We start from the raw sequence: 20,533 nt of genomic DNA on the forward strand, positions 1-20,533 counted from the left end.
CCATCTACTTTGAGTGTCAGTAAACATATTTAGGGTAGGTAAAAATAGTTTGCATAAGATATCTTCTCTGATGAACACAAGTAGCTGGTTCAGTCTATAAGATACAGTACTACAAGAAGCTCTAAGAAGGACAGTGAAGTGTGTTAGTGCTGCAAGACTGATCATCTTCTGTACCTCCTTCAAATTTCAGGTACATTAATCAATATTCTACTCTGAAACTTTAGTCATTAACAGCTAATAAGGAGAGATGTTTTAGACAGCATGCCTAGCATGGCATAGTCTTTTAAAAAATATTTTATTGTTTTTATTGTATGTTTTTAGTAAGAAAAAATATATATAATGCTCTGTATGGCTGTGTCTTCTTTTTGGAACTATTTCTGTCAAACAAAATATGATAATTATATTAAATGTTGAACTTTTCATATGCACAATCCTGCTGATAAAATGAATATCAGAACAGCGATGATCATTTGTGCTTACCTGTAGCCTTATGACTACAGTCAAATTAAAGCCACACTGATATTCACATGTGCTCCAACTGTGTAACTCAGTGGTTAAAGTGTTAAACTTGTAATCAATGGGTCACGAGTTAAGAAACAAGCTGCCACTATTGAGCCCTTAAACACAACACTTAACCTTCAACCGCTCAGTTGTGTAATGGGAATGTAAGTTGCTTGTGTCTTGCTTGTGCAATATACTTTTGTATATACTTTTATCTAATTTTGTTAATAAAGTATGTGTTCTCTCTAAGCAGAAACCCTGCCCTTAAATTGCAATAAAATTCCACTTTTTTCTGTTGCTGCTAAAGAAAGTCTAGAAACGTACAGTTTACCATGACTGAATTTATGCATTAGTTAGATAGAAACATTCCCTATGTCCACTGCCAATCACAAGACAACTGTAGTATTCTTAATTTTGCAACAAACATGAAAAGTGTAAGGATGGGTTGGAAGAATCCATACGCAGTGTAAATAGTTTAATGAAACAATGGGTGATAACACAGTAATCCAAAAGGGGCAAGGCAATGAGCGAAACAAAAAAAACAAAAAAAAAAACAGGCAGATGTCAGACACACTTGCAAATTTGGACATACAAATTACCTATATTTGTATATGTATATTTCAACTGCACATTTCACACCTGTAAATGTGTACATACAATTTCGTCTATACTGTATGTCATTCTGTTACACTGTGGAGCTTCTGTCACTTAAACAAATTCCTCGCATGTGAAAACATGCCTGGTAATAAAGTTCTTTCTGATTCTGAAAACGCTATTTAAAAATGGCTTGGTAATCGTAGCTTAAATGTTTGAGTACCCAGAAGTAAGCTCTGGCGCAAGTAAGTACTCGGGACACAGCTTCCTCTCATGGGTTGAAGGGGTGTTTATTGACCAGGCCGGATTAAACCCTCCCCTTCTAGGAACAGTTCTTCTGGGCTGGACTACATCTGACTCAAACAGTGCCAACAGAAATGCAGCTCTGTGCAGTAAGGCTTGTGGTGGTGGTGTGTTTTTAAATCAACATAGAATGGTGCAAGAACTCTGTGCTTGTTTCTAGTTACTGCTCATCATTAGTGGAGTTTGTGACTGTACATTTCCATTTCCCCTAGCATTAATGCTAAAGAGGCTCTATGTGTACTATATTAGTGATCTGCAGAATGTTCACCCCGATGGACTGTTTATCATTGCCAGAGATTTCAATCATGCAAATCTGATATCAGTGCTCCCTAAATTCCACCAGTATGTGGACTTTGCAACAAGAGGGGAAAACAGGCTGGTATCGTGCAGAGCCCCACCCTCACCTCGGCTCCTTTGACCACATTTCTGTTATGCAAATTCCAGCATACAAACCAATCTTCAGATGCTCTAAATCGGTTCTGAAGCAGGTGAAATCCTGGCCATCAGGAGCCACCTCTGCTCTTCAGGACGGCTTTGATTGCACTGACTGGAACGTTTTCAGGGAGGCTGCAACCAACGGCAACTCCGTTAACTTGGAGGAGTACACAGCATCAGTGACTATCTACATCAGCAAGTACATTGATGACGTGACCGTCTCCAAGACCATCACCATACTCTCCAACCAAAAGCCGTGGATGACTGCTAAAGTATGTGCACTGCTTAAGACTAGAGACCTAGCCTTCAGAACAGGGGACAGGGCGGCCTTAAGAACAGCAAGGGGCAAACTGTCCTGAGCCATCAGAGGCAAAGCACACACACGCTCAGACAATCCACAGCCACTTCCAGGACAGCAGAGATATCTGTCACATCTGGCAAACCCTACAAGACAACTTCACATGCCTGTCATAGTGACACCTTCCTCCCAGATGCACAGAACAACTTCTCTCAGTTTGACATGCAGAACAATGCAGCAGAAAGGAAGACCATCCCTCCCCAAATTATCAGGTACTTTGTCTATCCACGGCCAACGTGAGGAGACCGCAATGCAGAGTTAGCTCACGGAGGGCTGCTGGACCAAACAACATTCATGGCAGGATGCTCAGGGAGTGTGCAAAACAGCTAGTGAATGTCTTCATAGACAGTTTCTACATGCCTCAAGACAACCACTATCATCCCTGTTCCAAAGAAGTCTACAGTGTCCTGCATCAATAACTATTGCCCCGTTGCACTCACACCCATTGTAATGAAGTGCTTTGAAAGTCTCGTCATAAGGCACATCAAGACCCATTTACCACCCTCACTGGAAGCCCTGCATTGTGCGTATCATCCATATTGATGCACAGATGATGCCATTGCCACGGCCCTTCATTTAGACCTTACCCACCTGGACAACAAAGACACTTGCGTACAAATGCTGATCATAGACTTCAGTTCAGCATTCAGCACCATCATCTCTAAGCACCTGATTGAGAAGCTGAGCCTGCTGGGACTGAACACCTCCCTCTGCAACTGGATCCTGGACTTCCTGACTAGGAGATGAGCGGATAATGATGACAGCTGAGAAGATCATTGGAGCCTCTTTTCCCTCTATCACAGACTCTACACCACATGCTGCATTTGTTGGCCAACAACATTGTGGAGGACCTCATACACCCCACACACACTTTTCACCCACAAACCCCCCACACACTCTTCACCCTCCTGCCATCTGGAAAAAGGTTACTGAAGCATTCAGGCCTCACGACCAGATTGTGTAAAAGTTTCTTTCTAGAAGCCATCAGACTACTCAATACCTGAACCAAACTGAACTTTTGTCTCATGCTGTTTGCAACAGATGCACTATATGTGTCTAGGACTAACTTACTTAAGTCCTTAGCTCTGGGCTGTTCTATGCAGCTGTGACTTTGTACTATGTAGCACCATGGTCATGAAAAAACGTTGTCTCATTTCACTATTACCGCAACATTATTCATTTCAACCATATATATAAATATATAAGTCCTCTTGACCTTGACTTGAATTAGGCGGGGGTCGTGGATGTCCCTTGCGTTTACCCACGATCTTTCTTTGTGCTTGTTCCCTTTGACATTTGTGGTAAGCTTCCATTTAATGTTTGTTTATCATTAATGTAATGCATCCCTTCTGCCTGGAAACATCTACACTAAGTCTGAATCTGGTAGCACTGATTTAAATACATTGCCAGTATAATTATTGCATCTACACAAGAGGTGGTATGTCACTGTCCTTACAGATCCAATGGCCTCTGCTCTGAGTGTGGAAACGAATTTTAGATACTGCTGATGATAATGATCTCACTGGCCTCTGGCAGACGGTAAAGTAGGCCTATCTGTGTAAACTGTCAAGCAAGTGTCACCAGTAGAACTGACTAGCTTTAGCATAGTTTACTTGTTGTTCTCCAGCCACTTTGGTTTAAATTTGCATTAACCATGTTGTCCGGTGTGCATGCTAATGTTTGCCCAGCCTTACAACTCCGTACAAGAGAGCCCATATGGCATGACACTGTATTCAAAGTGCCAAAGATGGTGCTAAAGTCGGTTTTCTATCTTTCTCACTGATATGGTTGAAGTTGTAAGCAATGCATCAGTACAGACTGGTGAATATACATGAATTTCTGGGCAGACAAAACCAATTGCATACTGCGGACCTGTCAAGTGGCAGTTTAGCTGCAGTTAACGTTTTATAAAGAGGCCAAAAGTCAAGTTTGATGCAACAGAATTGAAGGGCTTAAAGCCAGCATAAAAACATGAAACATTTCAGGATCAAAACAGAACATATATCTGAGAACTGTCAGTGTCTATAGATGAGTTGCTTTAATTTCACACATAATGCCTTGTTGATCGGAAGGTTGAGAGTTGTAAAAAATGTAATTTGGGTATCTGTCAAATGTATGAATGCATAAAATCTTCCATTGGGAAGCCAGACCAACATGCCCAGGCTGCCACTCACTGTGCTGATCTGTGAAATTAATCTATCTGGAAAAAAGATTTTTAGGATGTCCCAATCAAAAGTGACAGCAGTATTTGAACTAGATTTACATTTGCTCTTCCAAAGCCTCAGTAAGCTGCTCCTCTTTTATTTTTGAATGCTAGTAAATGTCGGTCTAAAGCAACAAAGAAAGCCTATCATGTCTACCTTGAAAATTTCCTGCATAAATCATCTTTTCCCGAATTAAAGCCTATTTTTAGCTTATCAATTGTCTACACATGCAGACATAATTATTGGATATAATGAATGGATTTAACATCCTTGATTAAAATGAATTTCCTGTTTAGAGCTAAGCTGAATAACAGGGTCATTCAATTTGATACTGGGAATGCAAAAAAATTGTGGGAACTACAGAAGGAAATAAAAAACACAGCAGAAGAAATTTAGTTCCAATTTCTCTTCGCTTCTTAAGGCCCCACAAGACAGTAGGCCAACTATAAGTAATTGATGCATTAACCAACAAGACAATTTCACATGTAGCTCTTTTTACATGTGGCCAAGATCAATGGCATTTTTCTCCCAACATATGTGTTCATGCACCAAGAAGGTATTCTGGTATTCTTGTTATTTTTGCTCAATTATTTTATACTGTTTTTGCTGTTTGTAATTTACAAACCTTGATGCCTTGATGCCCTGTTGCCACTACCATACTGATAACTGATTAAGCTAAACTTAAAAAAAAAGATTTCTTTGTGTTTCTGTGTATTAAAGAAATAGTGTTAACATAACATTGTGTTATGTTGTGTTAACATAACATTGTGTTAATAATTTAATAATGTTTTTATTTCGTAGTGAAGTTTCCAGCAACATATCAGTAATGAAGCATCATCTGTTTGTACTCCTGCTTTTCACAGGTAGGAAAATATCAGTGTGTGTGTGTGCGTGTGTGTGTGTGTGTGTGTGTGTGTGTGTGTGTGTGTGTGTGTGTGTTTGGAGTGAATTTAAGGTTTTCCGTTATGGATATTGTTTACTTCACACAGAAATGGTATGGTATGGTATGTGATACCCTATATATCATTAGACTCTTAACTTGGTATCCAGGCTCACTGTCCACTAGTCACTGTTATCTTGGTCACTGTGTTACCAAGATAATCAAAGCACTATACACAAGTGTGAAGGGTGCATATGCTTTATCTGCTCTTCCCCCACTGAGATGGTCCGATGACAACCTGGCTCTACTGATAGCTACATACTGGTCTTTTGTCCAAAGAATGTTTGTTATAAAGAAGACCATAAGGAAATGATCACAAATGGCAAATTAGGCTCTGAAGTTCTGCTTTGAGACCATAGAGTGAGAATTGCTGTGAAACAGCTGAGGAAGTCATTAACAACATGATGGACAGCATAATAGACTAAATTAATTACTAAATGGACACTACAATTACAGGTTCCACTTAACCCACAATCTTTCCCACAGTAATCACATGTCCAAAGCTGATCTGTCCTCTCTCCTTCTCACGTATGAATGAACTCTAACTGCAGAAGAGGTTAAACAAAACTTTCAGCTTAGAAGGTCAGCAGATTGCAGACTTTGCTGATCTCAACATTAACATCTACCACTGAGTGGACATTAACATGAAAGCCTCAAGTTGCTCCTGATTAATTGTGGTCCTAAGTCTGGTCTTAAAGATGAAGCTCCAATGTGGAGAAGTTTCTTTCAACAATTTGTAGCTGAGTCCAATGACATGATAGGCATCAGTGAGAAGTTTGTATTTAGAGAGCAGGATATGGCAACATATTGTACAGTTTTTGCAAGTTGAACAAACTCACCAACTCCAAGCCCTCATCAGAATGTGAAAGGATTGCATCTTCTCCTGAGAACTCCTTCACTGACTTTACACTATAGCTGTCCAAAGTTGACATCTTCAGCCTTCAATTTGTCTTGTCAGCTCTGCATGCAATGTCTCCACTCTGGACTCATCTTCTTCTGCCATCTCACCTGGCATGACTTTTTTTTATCCTTTATCTTTTTTCTGGGACGGCAGTCTGTACCTGAAATTCATAATCATCCTGCTCCAGTAGATTGTTGTTTGCCCACTGTAAACGTATCTGCTGCATTTTTAACACCTTCAAAATCCCGGCTGAAGCTTTTCAAGTTGTCCCCGGTTCCTATAACCATACGCTGAGCAGTCAGCAAGTACTAAAATGGTACTTTGACAGTGGTGGTTTCAGCAAATATTGGAAGGAAAATCTGTGCTGTGAATATGGTTTCATATTTGAGAAATGCCTCCATTTCCATCTCACAGTCGGCTGCATTGTAATGTCTTTTTTTTCATCTTTGCCACGGTGGTAACAAGGTCAATGAAAAGTGCCCCCTGGGGATTTCCAGAATATTCAAAAAGATTGCAGAGCCTGATGAAATCAGTACCAGTAGACTTGGAGCAACCAGCTGTGAGGGGAACAGCTCTTCCCCAGTGCTGCCAGGTTCCTATTATAAAGAAGACACCTCCCTCCTCTCTGAATTATTTTAGACCCAAAGCCTTCACATCTTGTCATGAAAAGTCCTGGAGAGACTAGAGCTGTTCCATCTCCTACTGAGATATAAGATGAGAAGAATGCAGGTGGACACATATATGATCTCCTGAGCCAGTGACTTCCTATCAGACAGATCCTAGTTTGTGCAGCTGGGAAACTGTGTATCTGCTGACCAGCACAGGAGGACAACAGAGAACCATGTTCTCTGTTCCCCCTTACTCTCCAAACTGAATACAGCTTTTCAGAACATGTCAGATTTCTCTGCCACATTCAGAAATTTTCTGATGATTCTGTGGTGGTTGGGCAAATGAGGGATGTTCAGGAAGAGGAGAACAGAGACGTGGTTCTTCATGCAGCAGTGAGGGAAGAACCATATTAAGGTGGTTTCAGCAAATATTGCTCTGGATAAGGGCATCTGCCAAATGCTGTAAATGTAAAAGTTTGTCAGTACCTTCTACTTTGTGGTTGTTTCTTCTGGGAACTCTGCTTACCTCCCAATAATTTAAGAAATTGTAGGCAATATTCAATCTATACACTATATTTACTTTATCACTGTTTACAATGTGTACATTCATTTAGTATACCTGCTATAAACACTGATAAATGAATATATACACATTAAAAGATGCTTTCATTTTGTACATGCATAGTTATTTTAATGATGAGGATAATAGATCCATGTGCACAATTGCATTTTAATAAATACTCTGGCAAAATACAGAACAAGAGGAACAGGAAATAAAGTCCAATTAGCCAGAAAGAACAAGCAAAGATACAAACAAATTCAATTAGAGCAAAATGTGAAAAAACAAAGATAAAAACAGCACAGAATTGACTAATGCACAGAAAAGACTAACATGCAATAGTGTGGTAGAATATGGGTGAGACCTACCTCTGGCATGCAGGAAGGGATTCTGTTGATTTGGCTGTTACGGTTACATATTTTGTGAACAAATTGTGAAAGGAAATTCATAATACAAAGGAAAGCCTGGAACAAACTAAACATTAAAAACTTTCTCCACAGGAGTTCTCCCCCTTGTCCTGCCTCTATCTCGTAAGTACTATCTGATCAAGGAGGGAAAAACATGGAGTGAAGCTCAGGCTTACTGTCAAGCCAACTACACTGACTTGGCGGTCATCAAAAGTAACACTGAGATGGTCAATCTTCAGAGTGTAGCACAGGCACAATACTTTTCATCCAGTGCTTGGATTGGAATGTACACTAACATCAACAAATGGTACTGGACCTTTGGAAATGAGTCAGTGGGAGGTTTTACTCCCTGGACCCCTGGGGAACCTAACAACTTGTATGGAAACGAAGTGTGTGGCTTCATAGGTGCAGCGAAATGGTTTGATGCCCCGTGCAGCTGGTTGTTACATTTTTTGTGTTTTGATGGTGAGTAACAAATTTTTTATTATATAAACAGCATTTCCACTATTCTGTTCACAGGTTACTGTAACTGCTTGCATCACTCTCTCTTATTGAAGTTTTTGCTCGTTCTCATTTTCCAGTAATTATTATCATTTGCTATCAAAAGGAAAAAATCACCAGAAATGTATGTTCACACACTCACACATATCTGTTGAAATGCAGGTTGCTGTAATGAGTAATTACTGAAGCTCTCAGTGTACACGATGGCTGTCAGCATGAACAGCGTTGTCTCTCATAATTTTTAGGTTGTTTATATTTCCATGTGTATTTTTGTTCATGTTTGCTCTCTTCCCCTTGTCCTCCTCATATCACTCTCACCTCATTTCAATTCAGTGTATTTAAGCTCTTGTGTTTCATTGTTCAAAGTCTTGTTAAATTTATTGTAATTTTCTGAGCCTTGTTTATTGTACCATTTGTACATGACCCAATCAGCCCTGTTGTATTTTGACCAATGGACCAATCGGGACTCTGATAAGAATTCTGTTCAGTTCCTTGACATTTCAAGACAGGACTACTGTCAGGTCTACCACTGCAATTCAGACAATTCAGGCTCTGCAAATGATCAGAAATGTTGTTTTCAACTGTCCTAAGCTCGTGGACACAGCGCCACTGCTGTGCTCCCTTCAATGGCTTCCGTTAGCTGCACACATCAGGTTCAAAACAGGGGCTTGCCTGCAAAGCCAAAAATGTACCAGCCCTTTCTCACTTCAAAACTCTTGTCACTTCTCACAATTTACCTTGCTTCCTCCGATATACTAGCACTGCTTGACAGGTCCCACCATCTCTCAGTGTATGGTACTAGGTAGGTATTGTAGGTCACTCTAGGGAATCAGACACGGAAAGAGGCAGACAGAGAATGGGGTTAGGTGAAAGTCTCAATATTGAGAGTTTACTAGAACAACCTGATCATGTAGGGTGTGAAAAAGGGGGAGTGGTGGACACTGTGCAGTTCCAAAAGAGAAAGGCAAAGGTGCAAGCCAGTCCAAAGCATAGGAGAAGAGAAGGAGTTCGACCCTAGGAGCATGGTTCAGGCTCAGCAGGCAGGCGGCGCTTCCTCTTCTGGCAAATCTGTGGAGAAAAATAAGGTACTTAGTAATCCCATCCCCATTGGCTGTGTCTCCTAGCTAGAAGGTGAGTGCCACATAGGTTTCCCACTCTTGGCAGGAATTCAGCAACCCCGCCTTGCACTCTAAATGAGCACCGCTGACTCTGGTGCTGCAGCTTTTTGCGTGCTGTCAGCTGCGCTGTCTGTGGTGCTGAACCACTGCCATTTTTCTCTGGTTTCTATCTTCACATTATGAGTGAAGACCTACTTCTTGTAGGACTTTTGCAAGATCTTGATATGGGGATGAATCGCTTGGGATAAACAGCAGTTCAATTTAGCTGGGGTTGAGTTTCCTCTGATAAACCATCATTCATGATGATAGGTCCACCAGACATTCTGAGATCCATGCAGAAGCTGTTGTATTTGGGGGGATAAGTTGGGTGTCATCAGCATAGCAGTGGTAAGAGAACCCATGAGAGGATATAACTTTGCCAAAAGAGTGAATATAGAAAAAAGAGGTCCTTAGGTGTGGCTTTCATGGCGGACCTGTGAGGCTATGATCTTCTTGGGGATGAATGAAAAAGCAGCATAAAAAATAGATGGCAGGTTTTTTTTTGGTTTGTAAACAGCACTTCCTGATAAACATAAATGTATCAATTATGGAGTATGAATTACAGAATGTTATTTATTTAGATTAAGAGGTTGTTCTCCTCAAAGTCCTCATAGTCCTAATTCCTCTCCATTGCTTCTGTGTCATGAAGATTTCCTCTCTGAGGACAACAACCTCCTAATCAATACACAGTTGTCAGACTGTATGACTGTATATGACTGTAGAAAAGACATTATTAATCACTCTGTGTTTATACCAGTTTGTAATCACACCCTCCAGTTTCACCCAAATAAAGATGAGGTTCCATTTGAGTCTGGTTCCTTTCAAAGTTTCTTCCTTCCATCTAAGGGAGTTTTTCCTCATTACAGTTATCTCAGGATTGTTAATTGGGTTTAAATATAAATACTGTATAAGTTTAATTCATACAAAAGTTTAATATTATACAAAAATTAATATCATACCTAAAACTACAACTCAGAAACTTTCAGGATTTTAGGATTCATTGTTTGTACTGATGACACTGTTGTCCCAAACATGCATTCGGAACCAAGCTTATAATATATATGACAATATATAACTAGCACATGTTTTAATTCAGATTCTAGATTTACTAAAAGATTTTTGCAGATTCAAACTGTTTTTATATGACACATAAGACACTTGCAGCTTTTAACAACCTCAACCAAATTCCAAAACTAGCACAGTGTGGTGTAAACTTTCAATATTCCAGCTGTGTATTTCCACAATGTAAATGCCAAGAGGGTGTGGTCAACCGAAAACTATTATTTAATATGATTTGATATGTAAATGTATCAGAGTGCTACAAAAGTCAGAGGAAAGTGTGATAATGTTTTACATTTGGTGGCCCAAATATTTATCTTATGAACACACACTTTTTTGTGATCTTTATAATGAGTTGTTAAGGAAACATAATGCATAGTTGCTTCTTTCCCACCTTTTGATTTTTATTGAGAAACTTCATGTTTACATTTTAATCTGCTTGCTCTGGATTAAAGCACCAGCTAAATGCTATAAATCTAACAACATCTAATTATGTGTTTTTCTCACAGACAGGGAGAATGCTACAGAAAGGTACATTTTAATTACTCAGGTTAAAACGTGGTATGATGCTCAGAGCTACTGTAGGCAGCATTATACAGACCTGGCCAGTGCAAGAAATGCAACAGAAAACTCTATTGTTGGGGCAATGAACTATTGGGCCTGGATTTGGATTGGCCTTGTGAGAGACCCCTGGTATTGGACAGACCAGACCACCGATGTGTCCGTAATTCAGTGGTCGCCTGGAAACGCTGATGATTATCTGAAGAATAAAAGTTGTGTCTATTTAAATGGTGGTCTGGCTGATGTAGAACAGTGCTCAAACATACTGCCTTTCTTCTGTTACTGTAAGTTCAAATTAAACTCAGACTCATATGAAACTAATTTAAGTTGATTTCTGAATTTACTGTTAATTTTCTGTTTGTTTCTGTTTCTGCCTCCAGTATTCCCAACACAGCAGAAGATCATAAGAATGAAGTTGAAGTCCAGTCAGGATGTGAATGATCCTACAATAATGACAGCCATCGAGGAGAAGGTGGGTTTCATCTTCACTCAGTGTACAGTCACCTTCTCATTACTGCAGCCAGACATCGAGCCTTCATCACACTGAGACATGAACAGACTGTAGTCTAATCATAATACATCTTATGTAGCATTTTTACATCTCACCAGAGATTCTCATCCTGCATCATTCACTAACTAAACCCTTGTTCTGTTCTTCAGCTCAAGCAGAAACTGAAGGATTATGGAATGGCTGAGAACATCACTGTGACATGGAGAAAGCAACCAGATGGAGTGGTGTTTCACAAGGAGGAGGAAAACATTACTGCAGTGACTAACTAGGGAGACTTGTGATCTCTAAATCTCAAATAGTGTATATTCTGTAGTGCACTGATCACTTTTAGTTTGAGGACACAGAGTGTGTGTAATATTTTAGAGTTCTTAAATAGAACTTTTACTAGTAAAAGATCCCTGAGTTACTAAAGTCTGTGTAAATGCTGTCACAAAAACATAAGTGTACATTACAACATTGCATTAGCCTGTAAGATAGATAGTCGGTTTAGTTTTGGTTTCTTTCTGTTGTTTTAAATGTTTTTAAAGGTGCTGTTCAAATGAAAATTTTAAGTTATGTGTAATAAAATTGAATGACACAACAGAAAAGGCATTGAAAACATGAAGAAAGTGAGGGGCAAAAAGGTATGGAAAGCCAAGACACCAGCTGAGATCTATCAGTAATTAGAAAGCAATCCTGCCACTTATCAGTGTAAATTAATATCAGCTAGTTCAGTCCCAACTGATGGCCTATAAAAAGGACCTTTACAACCTTATTGTTGCAAAACATACTGACCGCATTGTTTACCGAACGATTTGTAAATATCTGAATGTTCCAATGAGTACTTTTGGGGAAATAATCTAGAAGTAGAAAGAACATAATTTTACCACGAACCGGACACAACCAGGTGATTTCTGACAAAGTTTAGTGTTTCTGAGTGTCCTGAGAACATCAGACTGCTACAAAAACTTTAGTGCATTTTGATTTCTTTGTTACTGAAAATATGAATGTATGAAGAACTGATCATCAGAACTTTACTTGTGAGCTTTTTATCTCTTGTAGAACTTAAAGAAAAACTGAAAAACTCTCATCAATCTCATTTCTTTTCTACACCTTGACAATACAGAATTAATTCTGCTCAAAGAAGTCTAAATGTTTATATATATATATGTGTATGTGTGTGTGTGTGTGTGTGTGTGTGTGTGTGTGTATATGTAAAATAGTATGATATAATGAAAATATTCAACAGTGAACTATCGTTCCACAAATATTTCAGTTTGTATTTTCTTTTATCTCTATTATTCATTTAATATTTATTTGTACAGCACATTTAACAACGGACATTCAATCAAAGCAGCTTTACAGAACATCAGAAATATAGCAAAAAGTTTAACATTATACACAAATTCATAAGTTAGATATGTATCAGCAGTTTGTAATCAATACTAAACTTAACAGGTAGCCAGTGTAGAGATGATAACATTGGGGTTAAAGGTCATACTTTCTTGTCCTAGTGAGAACTCTGGCAGCTGCATTTTGGACTAACTGTAACCTATTTATTAAAGATGCAGGACAACCACCTAGTAATGCATTACAATAGTCCAGTCTAGAGGTCATGAAGGCATGAACTAGCTTCTCAGCATATTTCTATTTCCTTTAGTTTTACACTTACTGAATCCAAAATGGACACAGCTGCTGTTCTCAGAGGATCTTCCAACTAATCAAAATGAATATTAAAGTCTTAGATGATTAATGATTTGTCTAAAGAAACAACCATTTTTAAATGAAATCTGCAAAAATTACTGGAATTGACTCATGAATTGACTCACAATTAGTAGATTTTTTGGCTACATATGTTAAGTTACTATGAAGAACTTCAAATGGGTTGAATATATGACTAGATGTTTGCATGGTGTTTACCCTGTTATGTAAGATATGACCTAAGACATGGTTCTCTGCAGAACAGCATCCATTCAAAGCACTTATACACATTACTCATCAGACTCACAAACAATACTCACCACACTGCAGTTGTTTATTTGTCTTCTGTTAACGTCTTTTATCTAAATAAAATGTCCTCTTTATACACTCTATACAGATCTATGCCACTGCACTAGTATAGTTTTTATTGCACCGCTGTATGAGAATGAGAGACACATTATTTACTCTAAGGCTATTTAAAGAGAATATTGTCATGATCACTGCAGTCTCAGCTCCAAGAGCACCTTAAAATATATAATAAAATAACCTAAATATAATAAAAATAGCAATATAATAGCACTAATAGAAAATAGACACCAAAAAAATAGCACTAATAATTATAAAATAAAATAAAACTAATAAAAAGAAGGGGGGGCACAGTGGCTTAGTGGTTAGCACATTCGCCTCACACCTCCAGGGTCGGGTTCGATTCCCACCTCCACCTTCTGTGTGTGGAGTTGGCATGTTCTCCCCGTGCCTCGGGGGTTTCCTCCCTCGATCCAAAGCCATGCATGGTAGGTTTGATTGGCATCTCCGGAAAATTGTCCGTAGTGTGTGATTGCGTGAGTGAATGAGAGTGTGTGTGTGCCCTGCGATGGGTTGGCACTCCGTCCAGGGTGTATCCTGCCTCGATGACCGATGACGCCTGAGATAGGCACAGGCTCCCCGTGACCCGAGGTAGTTCGGATAAAGCGGTAGAAAATGAGTGAGTGAGTGAGAGTGAGAGTAATAAAAATAAAATACATTAGTAGAGTAGATTATGTTTGTCAATAATAATAATAATAATAATAATAATAATAATAAAATTAATGAGGATTTGAAGCTAGTGGGTGCAAGTGTTGAGGATGAAGAAGATAGGGATAGGTGGAGAGAGATGATTCGCTGTGGCGACCCCTGAAGGGAAAAGCCAAAAGAAGAAGATGAAGATAATAATAATAATAATAATAATAATAATAATAATAATAATAATAATAATAATTCTTATTATTTACGCCCCTTTTTTTTCAGGGTGAAGAACAGGCTCAGTTTGTCATAATCATCAGATGTTAAAAATCTGTTTATCATTGCTCTGGTTTACAAAGAAGTGTTAACTCCTCTGTCCTGAAAACTTTTCTTTGTCTTTGAATTTCCTTTTGGTGAGTTTTGTGGCTTTTACTACATGCAAATGTTGAAAATGTGCTCTGCACTTAACATGTGATCGACATACACAGACAGGTATGGCGAAAAATCCAGTGGAGATTTTTGTTTGTTTTGGCTTATGTACAAAATGTACACATGCCTTTAGCCCCACAGAAATAAACCTGTAGCTCAGCGGTGTCCAGTCTTACCCACAAAGTACCAGTGTGTGGTGCAGGTTGTCATTCCAACCAAGCAGAAGCCACACCAGAGTCTATACTAAAAGCCAAGAACAACTGATAATACAGGTGGAATCAGGTGTAGCTTCTGTTTGTTTGGAATGAAAATCTGCACCCACACCGGCCCTTTCTGGTTAAGATTGGACACCGCTGGTGTAGTTTGTTTTTTGTTTTTCACCGCCACCTGCTGGACAAATGCAAATTATTTATTTATTTATTTATTTTTGCTTCAGTTTGGCACAGACATGGTGGTAGACATGGCAACAGCAGAATTCTACTTAAACTCCCAGCTCATACAGCTGTGCAATGAAAACTCTGCTAGTGCATAAGCTAGAGTTGTATAAAGTGTATACAGTGTGTATAAGGTGCCATTTCTTTCAAGCAAGCCCGACATTACAGGTTAGATTACAAATTTTAGAAATTTAGCTATTATATGAAAAAACATTGAGGAAATTTTGAACCTTGAAATATTTCTGAATGTTTATGTGCAGTCTTTCGTTTATACATCACCATGGCAACCAGACAGACACTGAAAATGATAGAAATCAGATAAAATATATCAAAATGTATGCAGTTAAAAATATCACTATGCAAGACCATAATTTAATAAATGTTACATCCCATATTGTTCTCTCTCTCTTTCCTCCTTTATTCACGGTTCCGCCTTGCGGGTCTTGTGATTAGACGATTCAGCCGCCAGTCATCATTTCATGAACCACTCCAGGAGCCAATCCGTGTTATTGGCCAGGTATAAAGACCCGGATGTGACACGAGCGGGGGGTGGGGGCTGTAGAATTACCTGGTTGTTTGCTCACCTGTTCTTGTTTTGATATAAAAACAAACAAACTGGTAACTATCATAGACACAGCATCACATGGTGTCATGACGCGGGGCAGGAAGCGGACCCAGACGCAGGATAGCAAACAAAACAGGGTTTAATAACAAAGGGAACACGAAACATGACACAGACTGAAGACAAGACAGGACAACAGTAGATTCCACGCTGCACAAGGCAACGTGGCACAATTAAATACACAAGACAATCATGACACAATGAGGAGCAGGTGTGGTGACAGGAAGGAGCAGACGTAGGCGGGGCAGACACGTGACGAGAAACATACAAAACTGCACGTGGCCAAAGTCCGAGCTGAATCATGACAGAGCCCCCCCCCCCCCCCCAAGGTGCGGCTCCCGAAGCGCCAAATCCCGACAAGGTCCAGGAGGGGGGGCGAGGCACACGGCGAAGGCAGGTGGGGGGAGCAAGGCACACGGCGAAGGCAGGTGGGGGGAGCAAGGCACACGGCGAAGGCAGGTGGGGGGAGCAAGGCACACGGCGAGGCAGGTGGGGGGAGCAAGGCACACGGGAACAAAACGTGAAGCGACGCCCCCCACCGGACAAATGCGGGGCGATGTCACAGGACACCAAAAAAACAAAACAAAACTCGGGCTGGCGACATGGCCCGCAACCCGGAAGTGAGGCGGCGCGAAGAAACTGGATGCGGAGCGGCATCCCTCACCGAAAAAATGCGGACCGATGTCACCAAACCCGCAAAGTCCGGGGGAGAAAAAAAACAAAAAAAACAAAACAAAAAAGCTCCCGCAATCAGCCGGTCCAAGCTGCTATCCTGCTGGGTCCTGGTGCGGCAGAATCTTCTGTCATGACGCGGGGCAGGAAGCGGACCCAGACGCAGGATAGCAAACAAAACAGGGTTTAATAACAAAGGGAACACGAAACATGACACAGACTGAAGACAAGACAGGACAACAGTAGATTCCGCGCTGCACAAGGCAACGTGGCACAATTAAATACACAAGACAATCATGACACAATGAGGAGCAGGTGTGGTGACAGGAAGGAGCAGACGTAGGCGGGGCAGACACGTGACGAGAAACATACAAAACTGCACGTGGCCAAAGTCCGAGCTGAATCATGACACATGGTAACCATATATAAATATATTTATTTATTCAAATAAATTATTATTATTATTTTGCTCTTAAATGTGGACATTATTGCAATAGGAATAATTTTAATAGCAATTGTGTTAATATGAACTTTTTCAGTATTAGAGTCATTTCTCAATTCATTAAAGTTTTAATGTAAAGTCTTTTGATCAAACAGATCTTATTAATTGTTCAATGATAGCAAGTGCAAAAATGTTTGAAGCAATTGCAGTTTTAAAGGCTACAAATACTAAGAACTAAGAACATATATAGCCATCTTTATGTGGTAACATCTCTAAGCTGGGAGTCATTTTACTGAGTATTTTTAATCAGTTTTTATTGTGAACCTATTTAAGAATGGATTAAAATGCTTTAATTGCATTGTTAAATATGTTCACAATAAAATCTGTATCATGAGCATTGAGGTGACTATGAAATGATCTGATGTGTGATTGACATTTTGAAATATGTATTTTATAATGGATTAAAAAGTTCCTCCTGGTACAGTTACGTTGCCAGATATTGTGTGACTTTGAAGAGAAATTATTCAAAACTTCCAGAGTAAAACACAGCGTTCTGTATAAATGATATTACAGTCACAGTGACTGTGAAGAGAAATATTGTAATTCTACAGTAAAAATAAATTGTTTTCCCCTTAATACAATTTTGTGTCCTAAACCTTATTTACCCAATTATTAAAATAAGAAGGGCTGTGGTTTATCACACCTGAGTTTAATGTCTACTGCCACACCAGTTCACTATCAATAAATCACTTAAATAAGACTTGACTGACAAAGTGAAGGACACCAAGAGATCCTAATTTTTTTCTTATTAACTGTATACAATCTTTTTGCTGTGATGAAGGAGCTCAAGGACTATTCGCATTAATTTACACGTTCGATTCGATTTATTTATATGGCGCTTTTAACAAATTCCCATTGTCTCAAAGCAGCTTTACAGAAGTATGGAAATAGAAGAGAGAGAAAAAAAAAATAAATATAATAATAATAATAATAATAATAATAATAATAAGAAGAAGAAGAAATAAGGATAACAATAAATAAATGAATATATACAATTAAAGTTTAAATTAATTTAAAAATATGAACTTAAACTATATAATACTATATATCTATCCCAAGCCCTAAAGTGCAAGCCGGAGGCGACGGTGGCAAGTAAAACTCCCTGAGATGATATGAGGAAGAAACCTTGAGAGGAATCAGACTCAGAAGTGAACCTCGTCCTCATTTGGGGGACTCTCTACAGTAAATAGTGTAAATATAAACAATGTCCTTTCTACAACAGTTTATAATAGTGCATTATTGTTAATAATAGTGCTAATAATAGTGTTAATAATAATAGTGCACATTAATAGTGCTATCTGTACCCTCCTACAGTGGTGTGAAAAAAGTGTTGGCCCACTTCCTGATTTTATTTTATTTGTTCAGATCAAAGAAATTTAAATATTAGTCAAAGATAAGTAAACACAACATGCAGTTTTGAAGGTTTTTATTATTAAAGGAAAACAAAATACAAACCTAATGTGAAAAAGTATTTGCCCCTAAACCTAATAACTGGTTGGTCTTCCCTTAGCAGCAAGAATAAAGCGTTTGTGATAACTTCCAATCATCTTCACAGAATTGTTGTAATTCAGCCACAGTGGCGGGTTTTTGAGCATGAACCACCTTTTTAAGGTCCACAGCATCTCAATAGGATTCAGGTCAGGACTTTGACTCGGCAACTACAAAGTCTTCATTTTGTTTTCCTTCAGCCGTTCAGAGGTGGACTTGCTGGTGTGTTTTGGATCATTGTCCTGCTGCAGAACCCAAGTTCACTTCAGCTTGAGGTCACGAACAGAAGGTCACAATTTGTCCTTCAGGATTTTTTGGTAGACAACAGAATTCATGGTTCCATTTATCACAGCAAGTCTTCCAGGTCCTGAAGCAGTAAAACAGCCCCAGACCATCACACTACCACCACCATGTTTTACTGTTGGTGTGATGTTCTGTTTCTGACATGCAGTGTTACTTTTACACCAGATGTAACGGGACACATACCTTCCAAAATGGTCAGCTTTTGTCTCGTCAGTCCACAGAGTATTTTTCCAAAAGTCTTGGGGATCATCAAGATGTTTTTTGGCAAATCTGAGACGAGTCTTTATGTTCTTTTTGCTCAGCAGCGGTTTCCGTCTTGTAACTCTGCCATGCAGGCCATTTATGCCCAGTCTCTTTATTATGGTGGAGTCATGAACACTGACCTTAACTGAGGAAAGTGAGGCCTGCAGTTATTTGGATGTTGTTGTGGGGTCTTTGGTGACATCTTGGATGAGTCTTCGCTGCTCTTGGGGTAATTTTGGTCACCCGGTTGCTCCTGGGAAGGTTCACCACTGTTCCATGTTTTTACCATTTGTGTATAACGGCTCTCACTGTGGTTCGCTGGAGTGCCAAAGCTTTAGAAATGGCTTAATAACCTTTTCCAAACTGATAGATCTCAATTACTTTCTCTCACATTTGTTCCTGAATGTCTTTTGATCTTAGCATGATGTGTAGCTTAGCCCTGATCCTTAGCCCTGTCTTTGTTTTATCCTTAGCCCTGTCTTTGTTTTATGTAGCACCTTGATCCTGGAGAAACGTTGTCTCATTTCACTGTGTACTGCAACAGCTATATATGGTTGAAATGACAATAAAAAGCTTCTTGACTTGAGCTTTTGAGGATCTTTTGGTGTCCTTCACTTTGTCACTTGTGTTGTCTTTGACTAATAATTAAATTTGTTTGATGATCTGAAACACTAAAGTGTGACAACACTTTTTCACACCACTGTAAGTGCTGCTAGTAAAAATATGCTCAAAAAATACTGAAATTGATTATAAAGTGTTAGGTGGGTGGTGTGCAAGATGATGGCTTGGAGGTGGTTGCGGTTTTCAAAGGCTACTGTTCCACTTGGGGAATAACTAGGTGGAGAACGCAAATCATTGTCTCTAGAGACTTATTGGTTGCATTCTTTTTTGAAGATGCTAAAAATGCTATGAAAATATTATTATTAATAATAATAATAATAATAATAATAATAATAATAATAATAATAGTACTTTATTTTTAAAGCACTTTCAAAACAGCCACTTTAACAGCCACAGCTGACACAAAGTGCTGTGCACTATAAAATGTGGACCATGAAATAAATAAATTAATAAAATAATAATTCATGTTTGTACAAAAGTCACAGAAAAAAATATGTTTTAAGTCGGTTTTTAAACAGGTAAACAGTGGAGTCTGATCTGTGGAGGCAAGATGTTCCATAGCCTACGAGCAGCAACAGAGAAGGCTCTGTATCCTCTGAGCTTCCTCTTAGGTCTTTGGGTGTCAAGAAGCATTAGATCAGCTGACCCAAGCGAACAGGCAGGACTGGAGGGGTGAAGTAGTTCAGTAAGATATGTTGTGGTCTGACCATTTAAAGATTTAAAAACAAATAATAGCACTTTATATTGAACCCTAAAATACAGTACACCAGCACCCAGTGGAGTGAGGCCAAAATCAGTGTAATATGACCGTTAATAGACGTGCAGCAGCATTTTGGACCAAGACGAGACAGAGAAGACTGGCTAAGACCAATATAATATGCATTACAGTTATCAAGCTGGGATGTAATAAAGGCATGGATTACCATCTCACATGGTAG

The 20,533-nt window shown here is 39.1% G+C and overlaps 1 protein-coding gene across 1 annotated transcript; it reads left to right on the forward strand.

Annotated features, from left to right (window-relative positions):
• Nucleotides 1-5,194: 5,194 nt before the first annotated feature.
• Nucleotides 5,195-12,236, forward strand: LOC113657058 (putative C-type lectin domain family 20 member A). Its single transcript, XM_047812856.1, has 5 exons — nt 5,195-5,258; nt 7,904-8,275; nt 11,037-11,372; nt 11,469-11,560; nt 11,749-12,236. Exons 1-5 carry the CDS (start codon nt 5,222-5,224, stop codon nt 11,866-11,868), a joined length of 957 nt encoding a protein of 318 aa, XP_047668812.1. The 5' UTR covers nt 5,195-5,221; the 3' UTR covers nt 11,869-12,236.
• Nucleotides 12,237-20,533: the final 8,297 nt, after the last annotated feature.

This window comes from Tachysurus fulvidraco, chromosome 4, assembly GCF_022655615.1.
Source record: "Tachysurus fulvidraco isolate hzauxx_2018 chromosome 4, HZAU_PFXX_2.0, whole genome shotgun sequence".
NCBI lineage: Eukaryota > Metazoa > Chordata > Actinopteri > Siluriformes > Bagridae > Tachysurus > Tachysurus fulvidraco.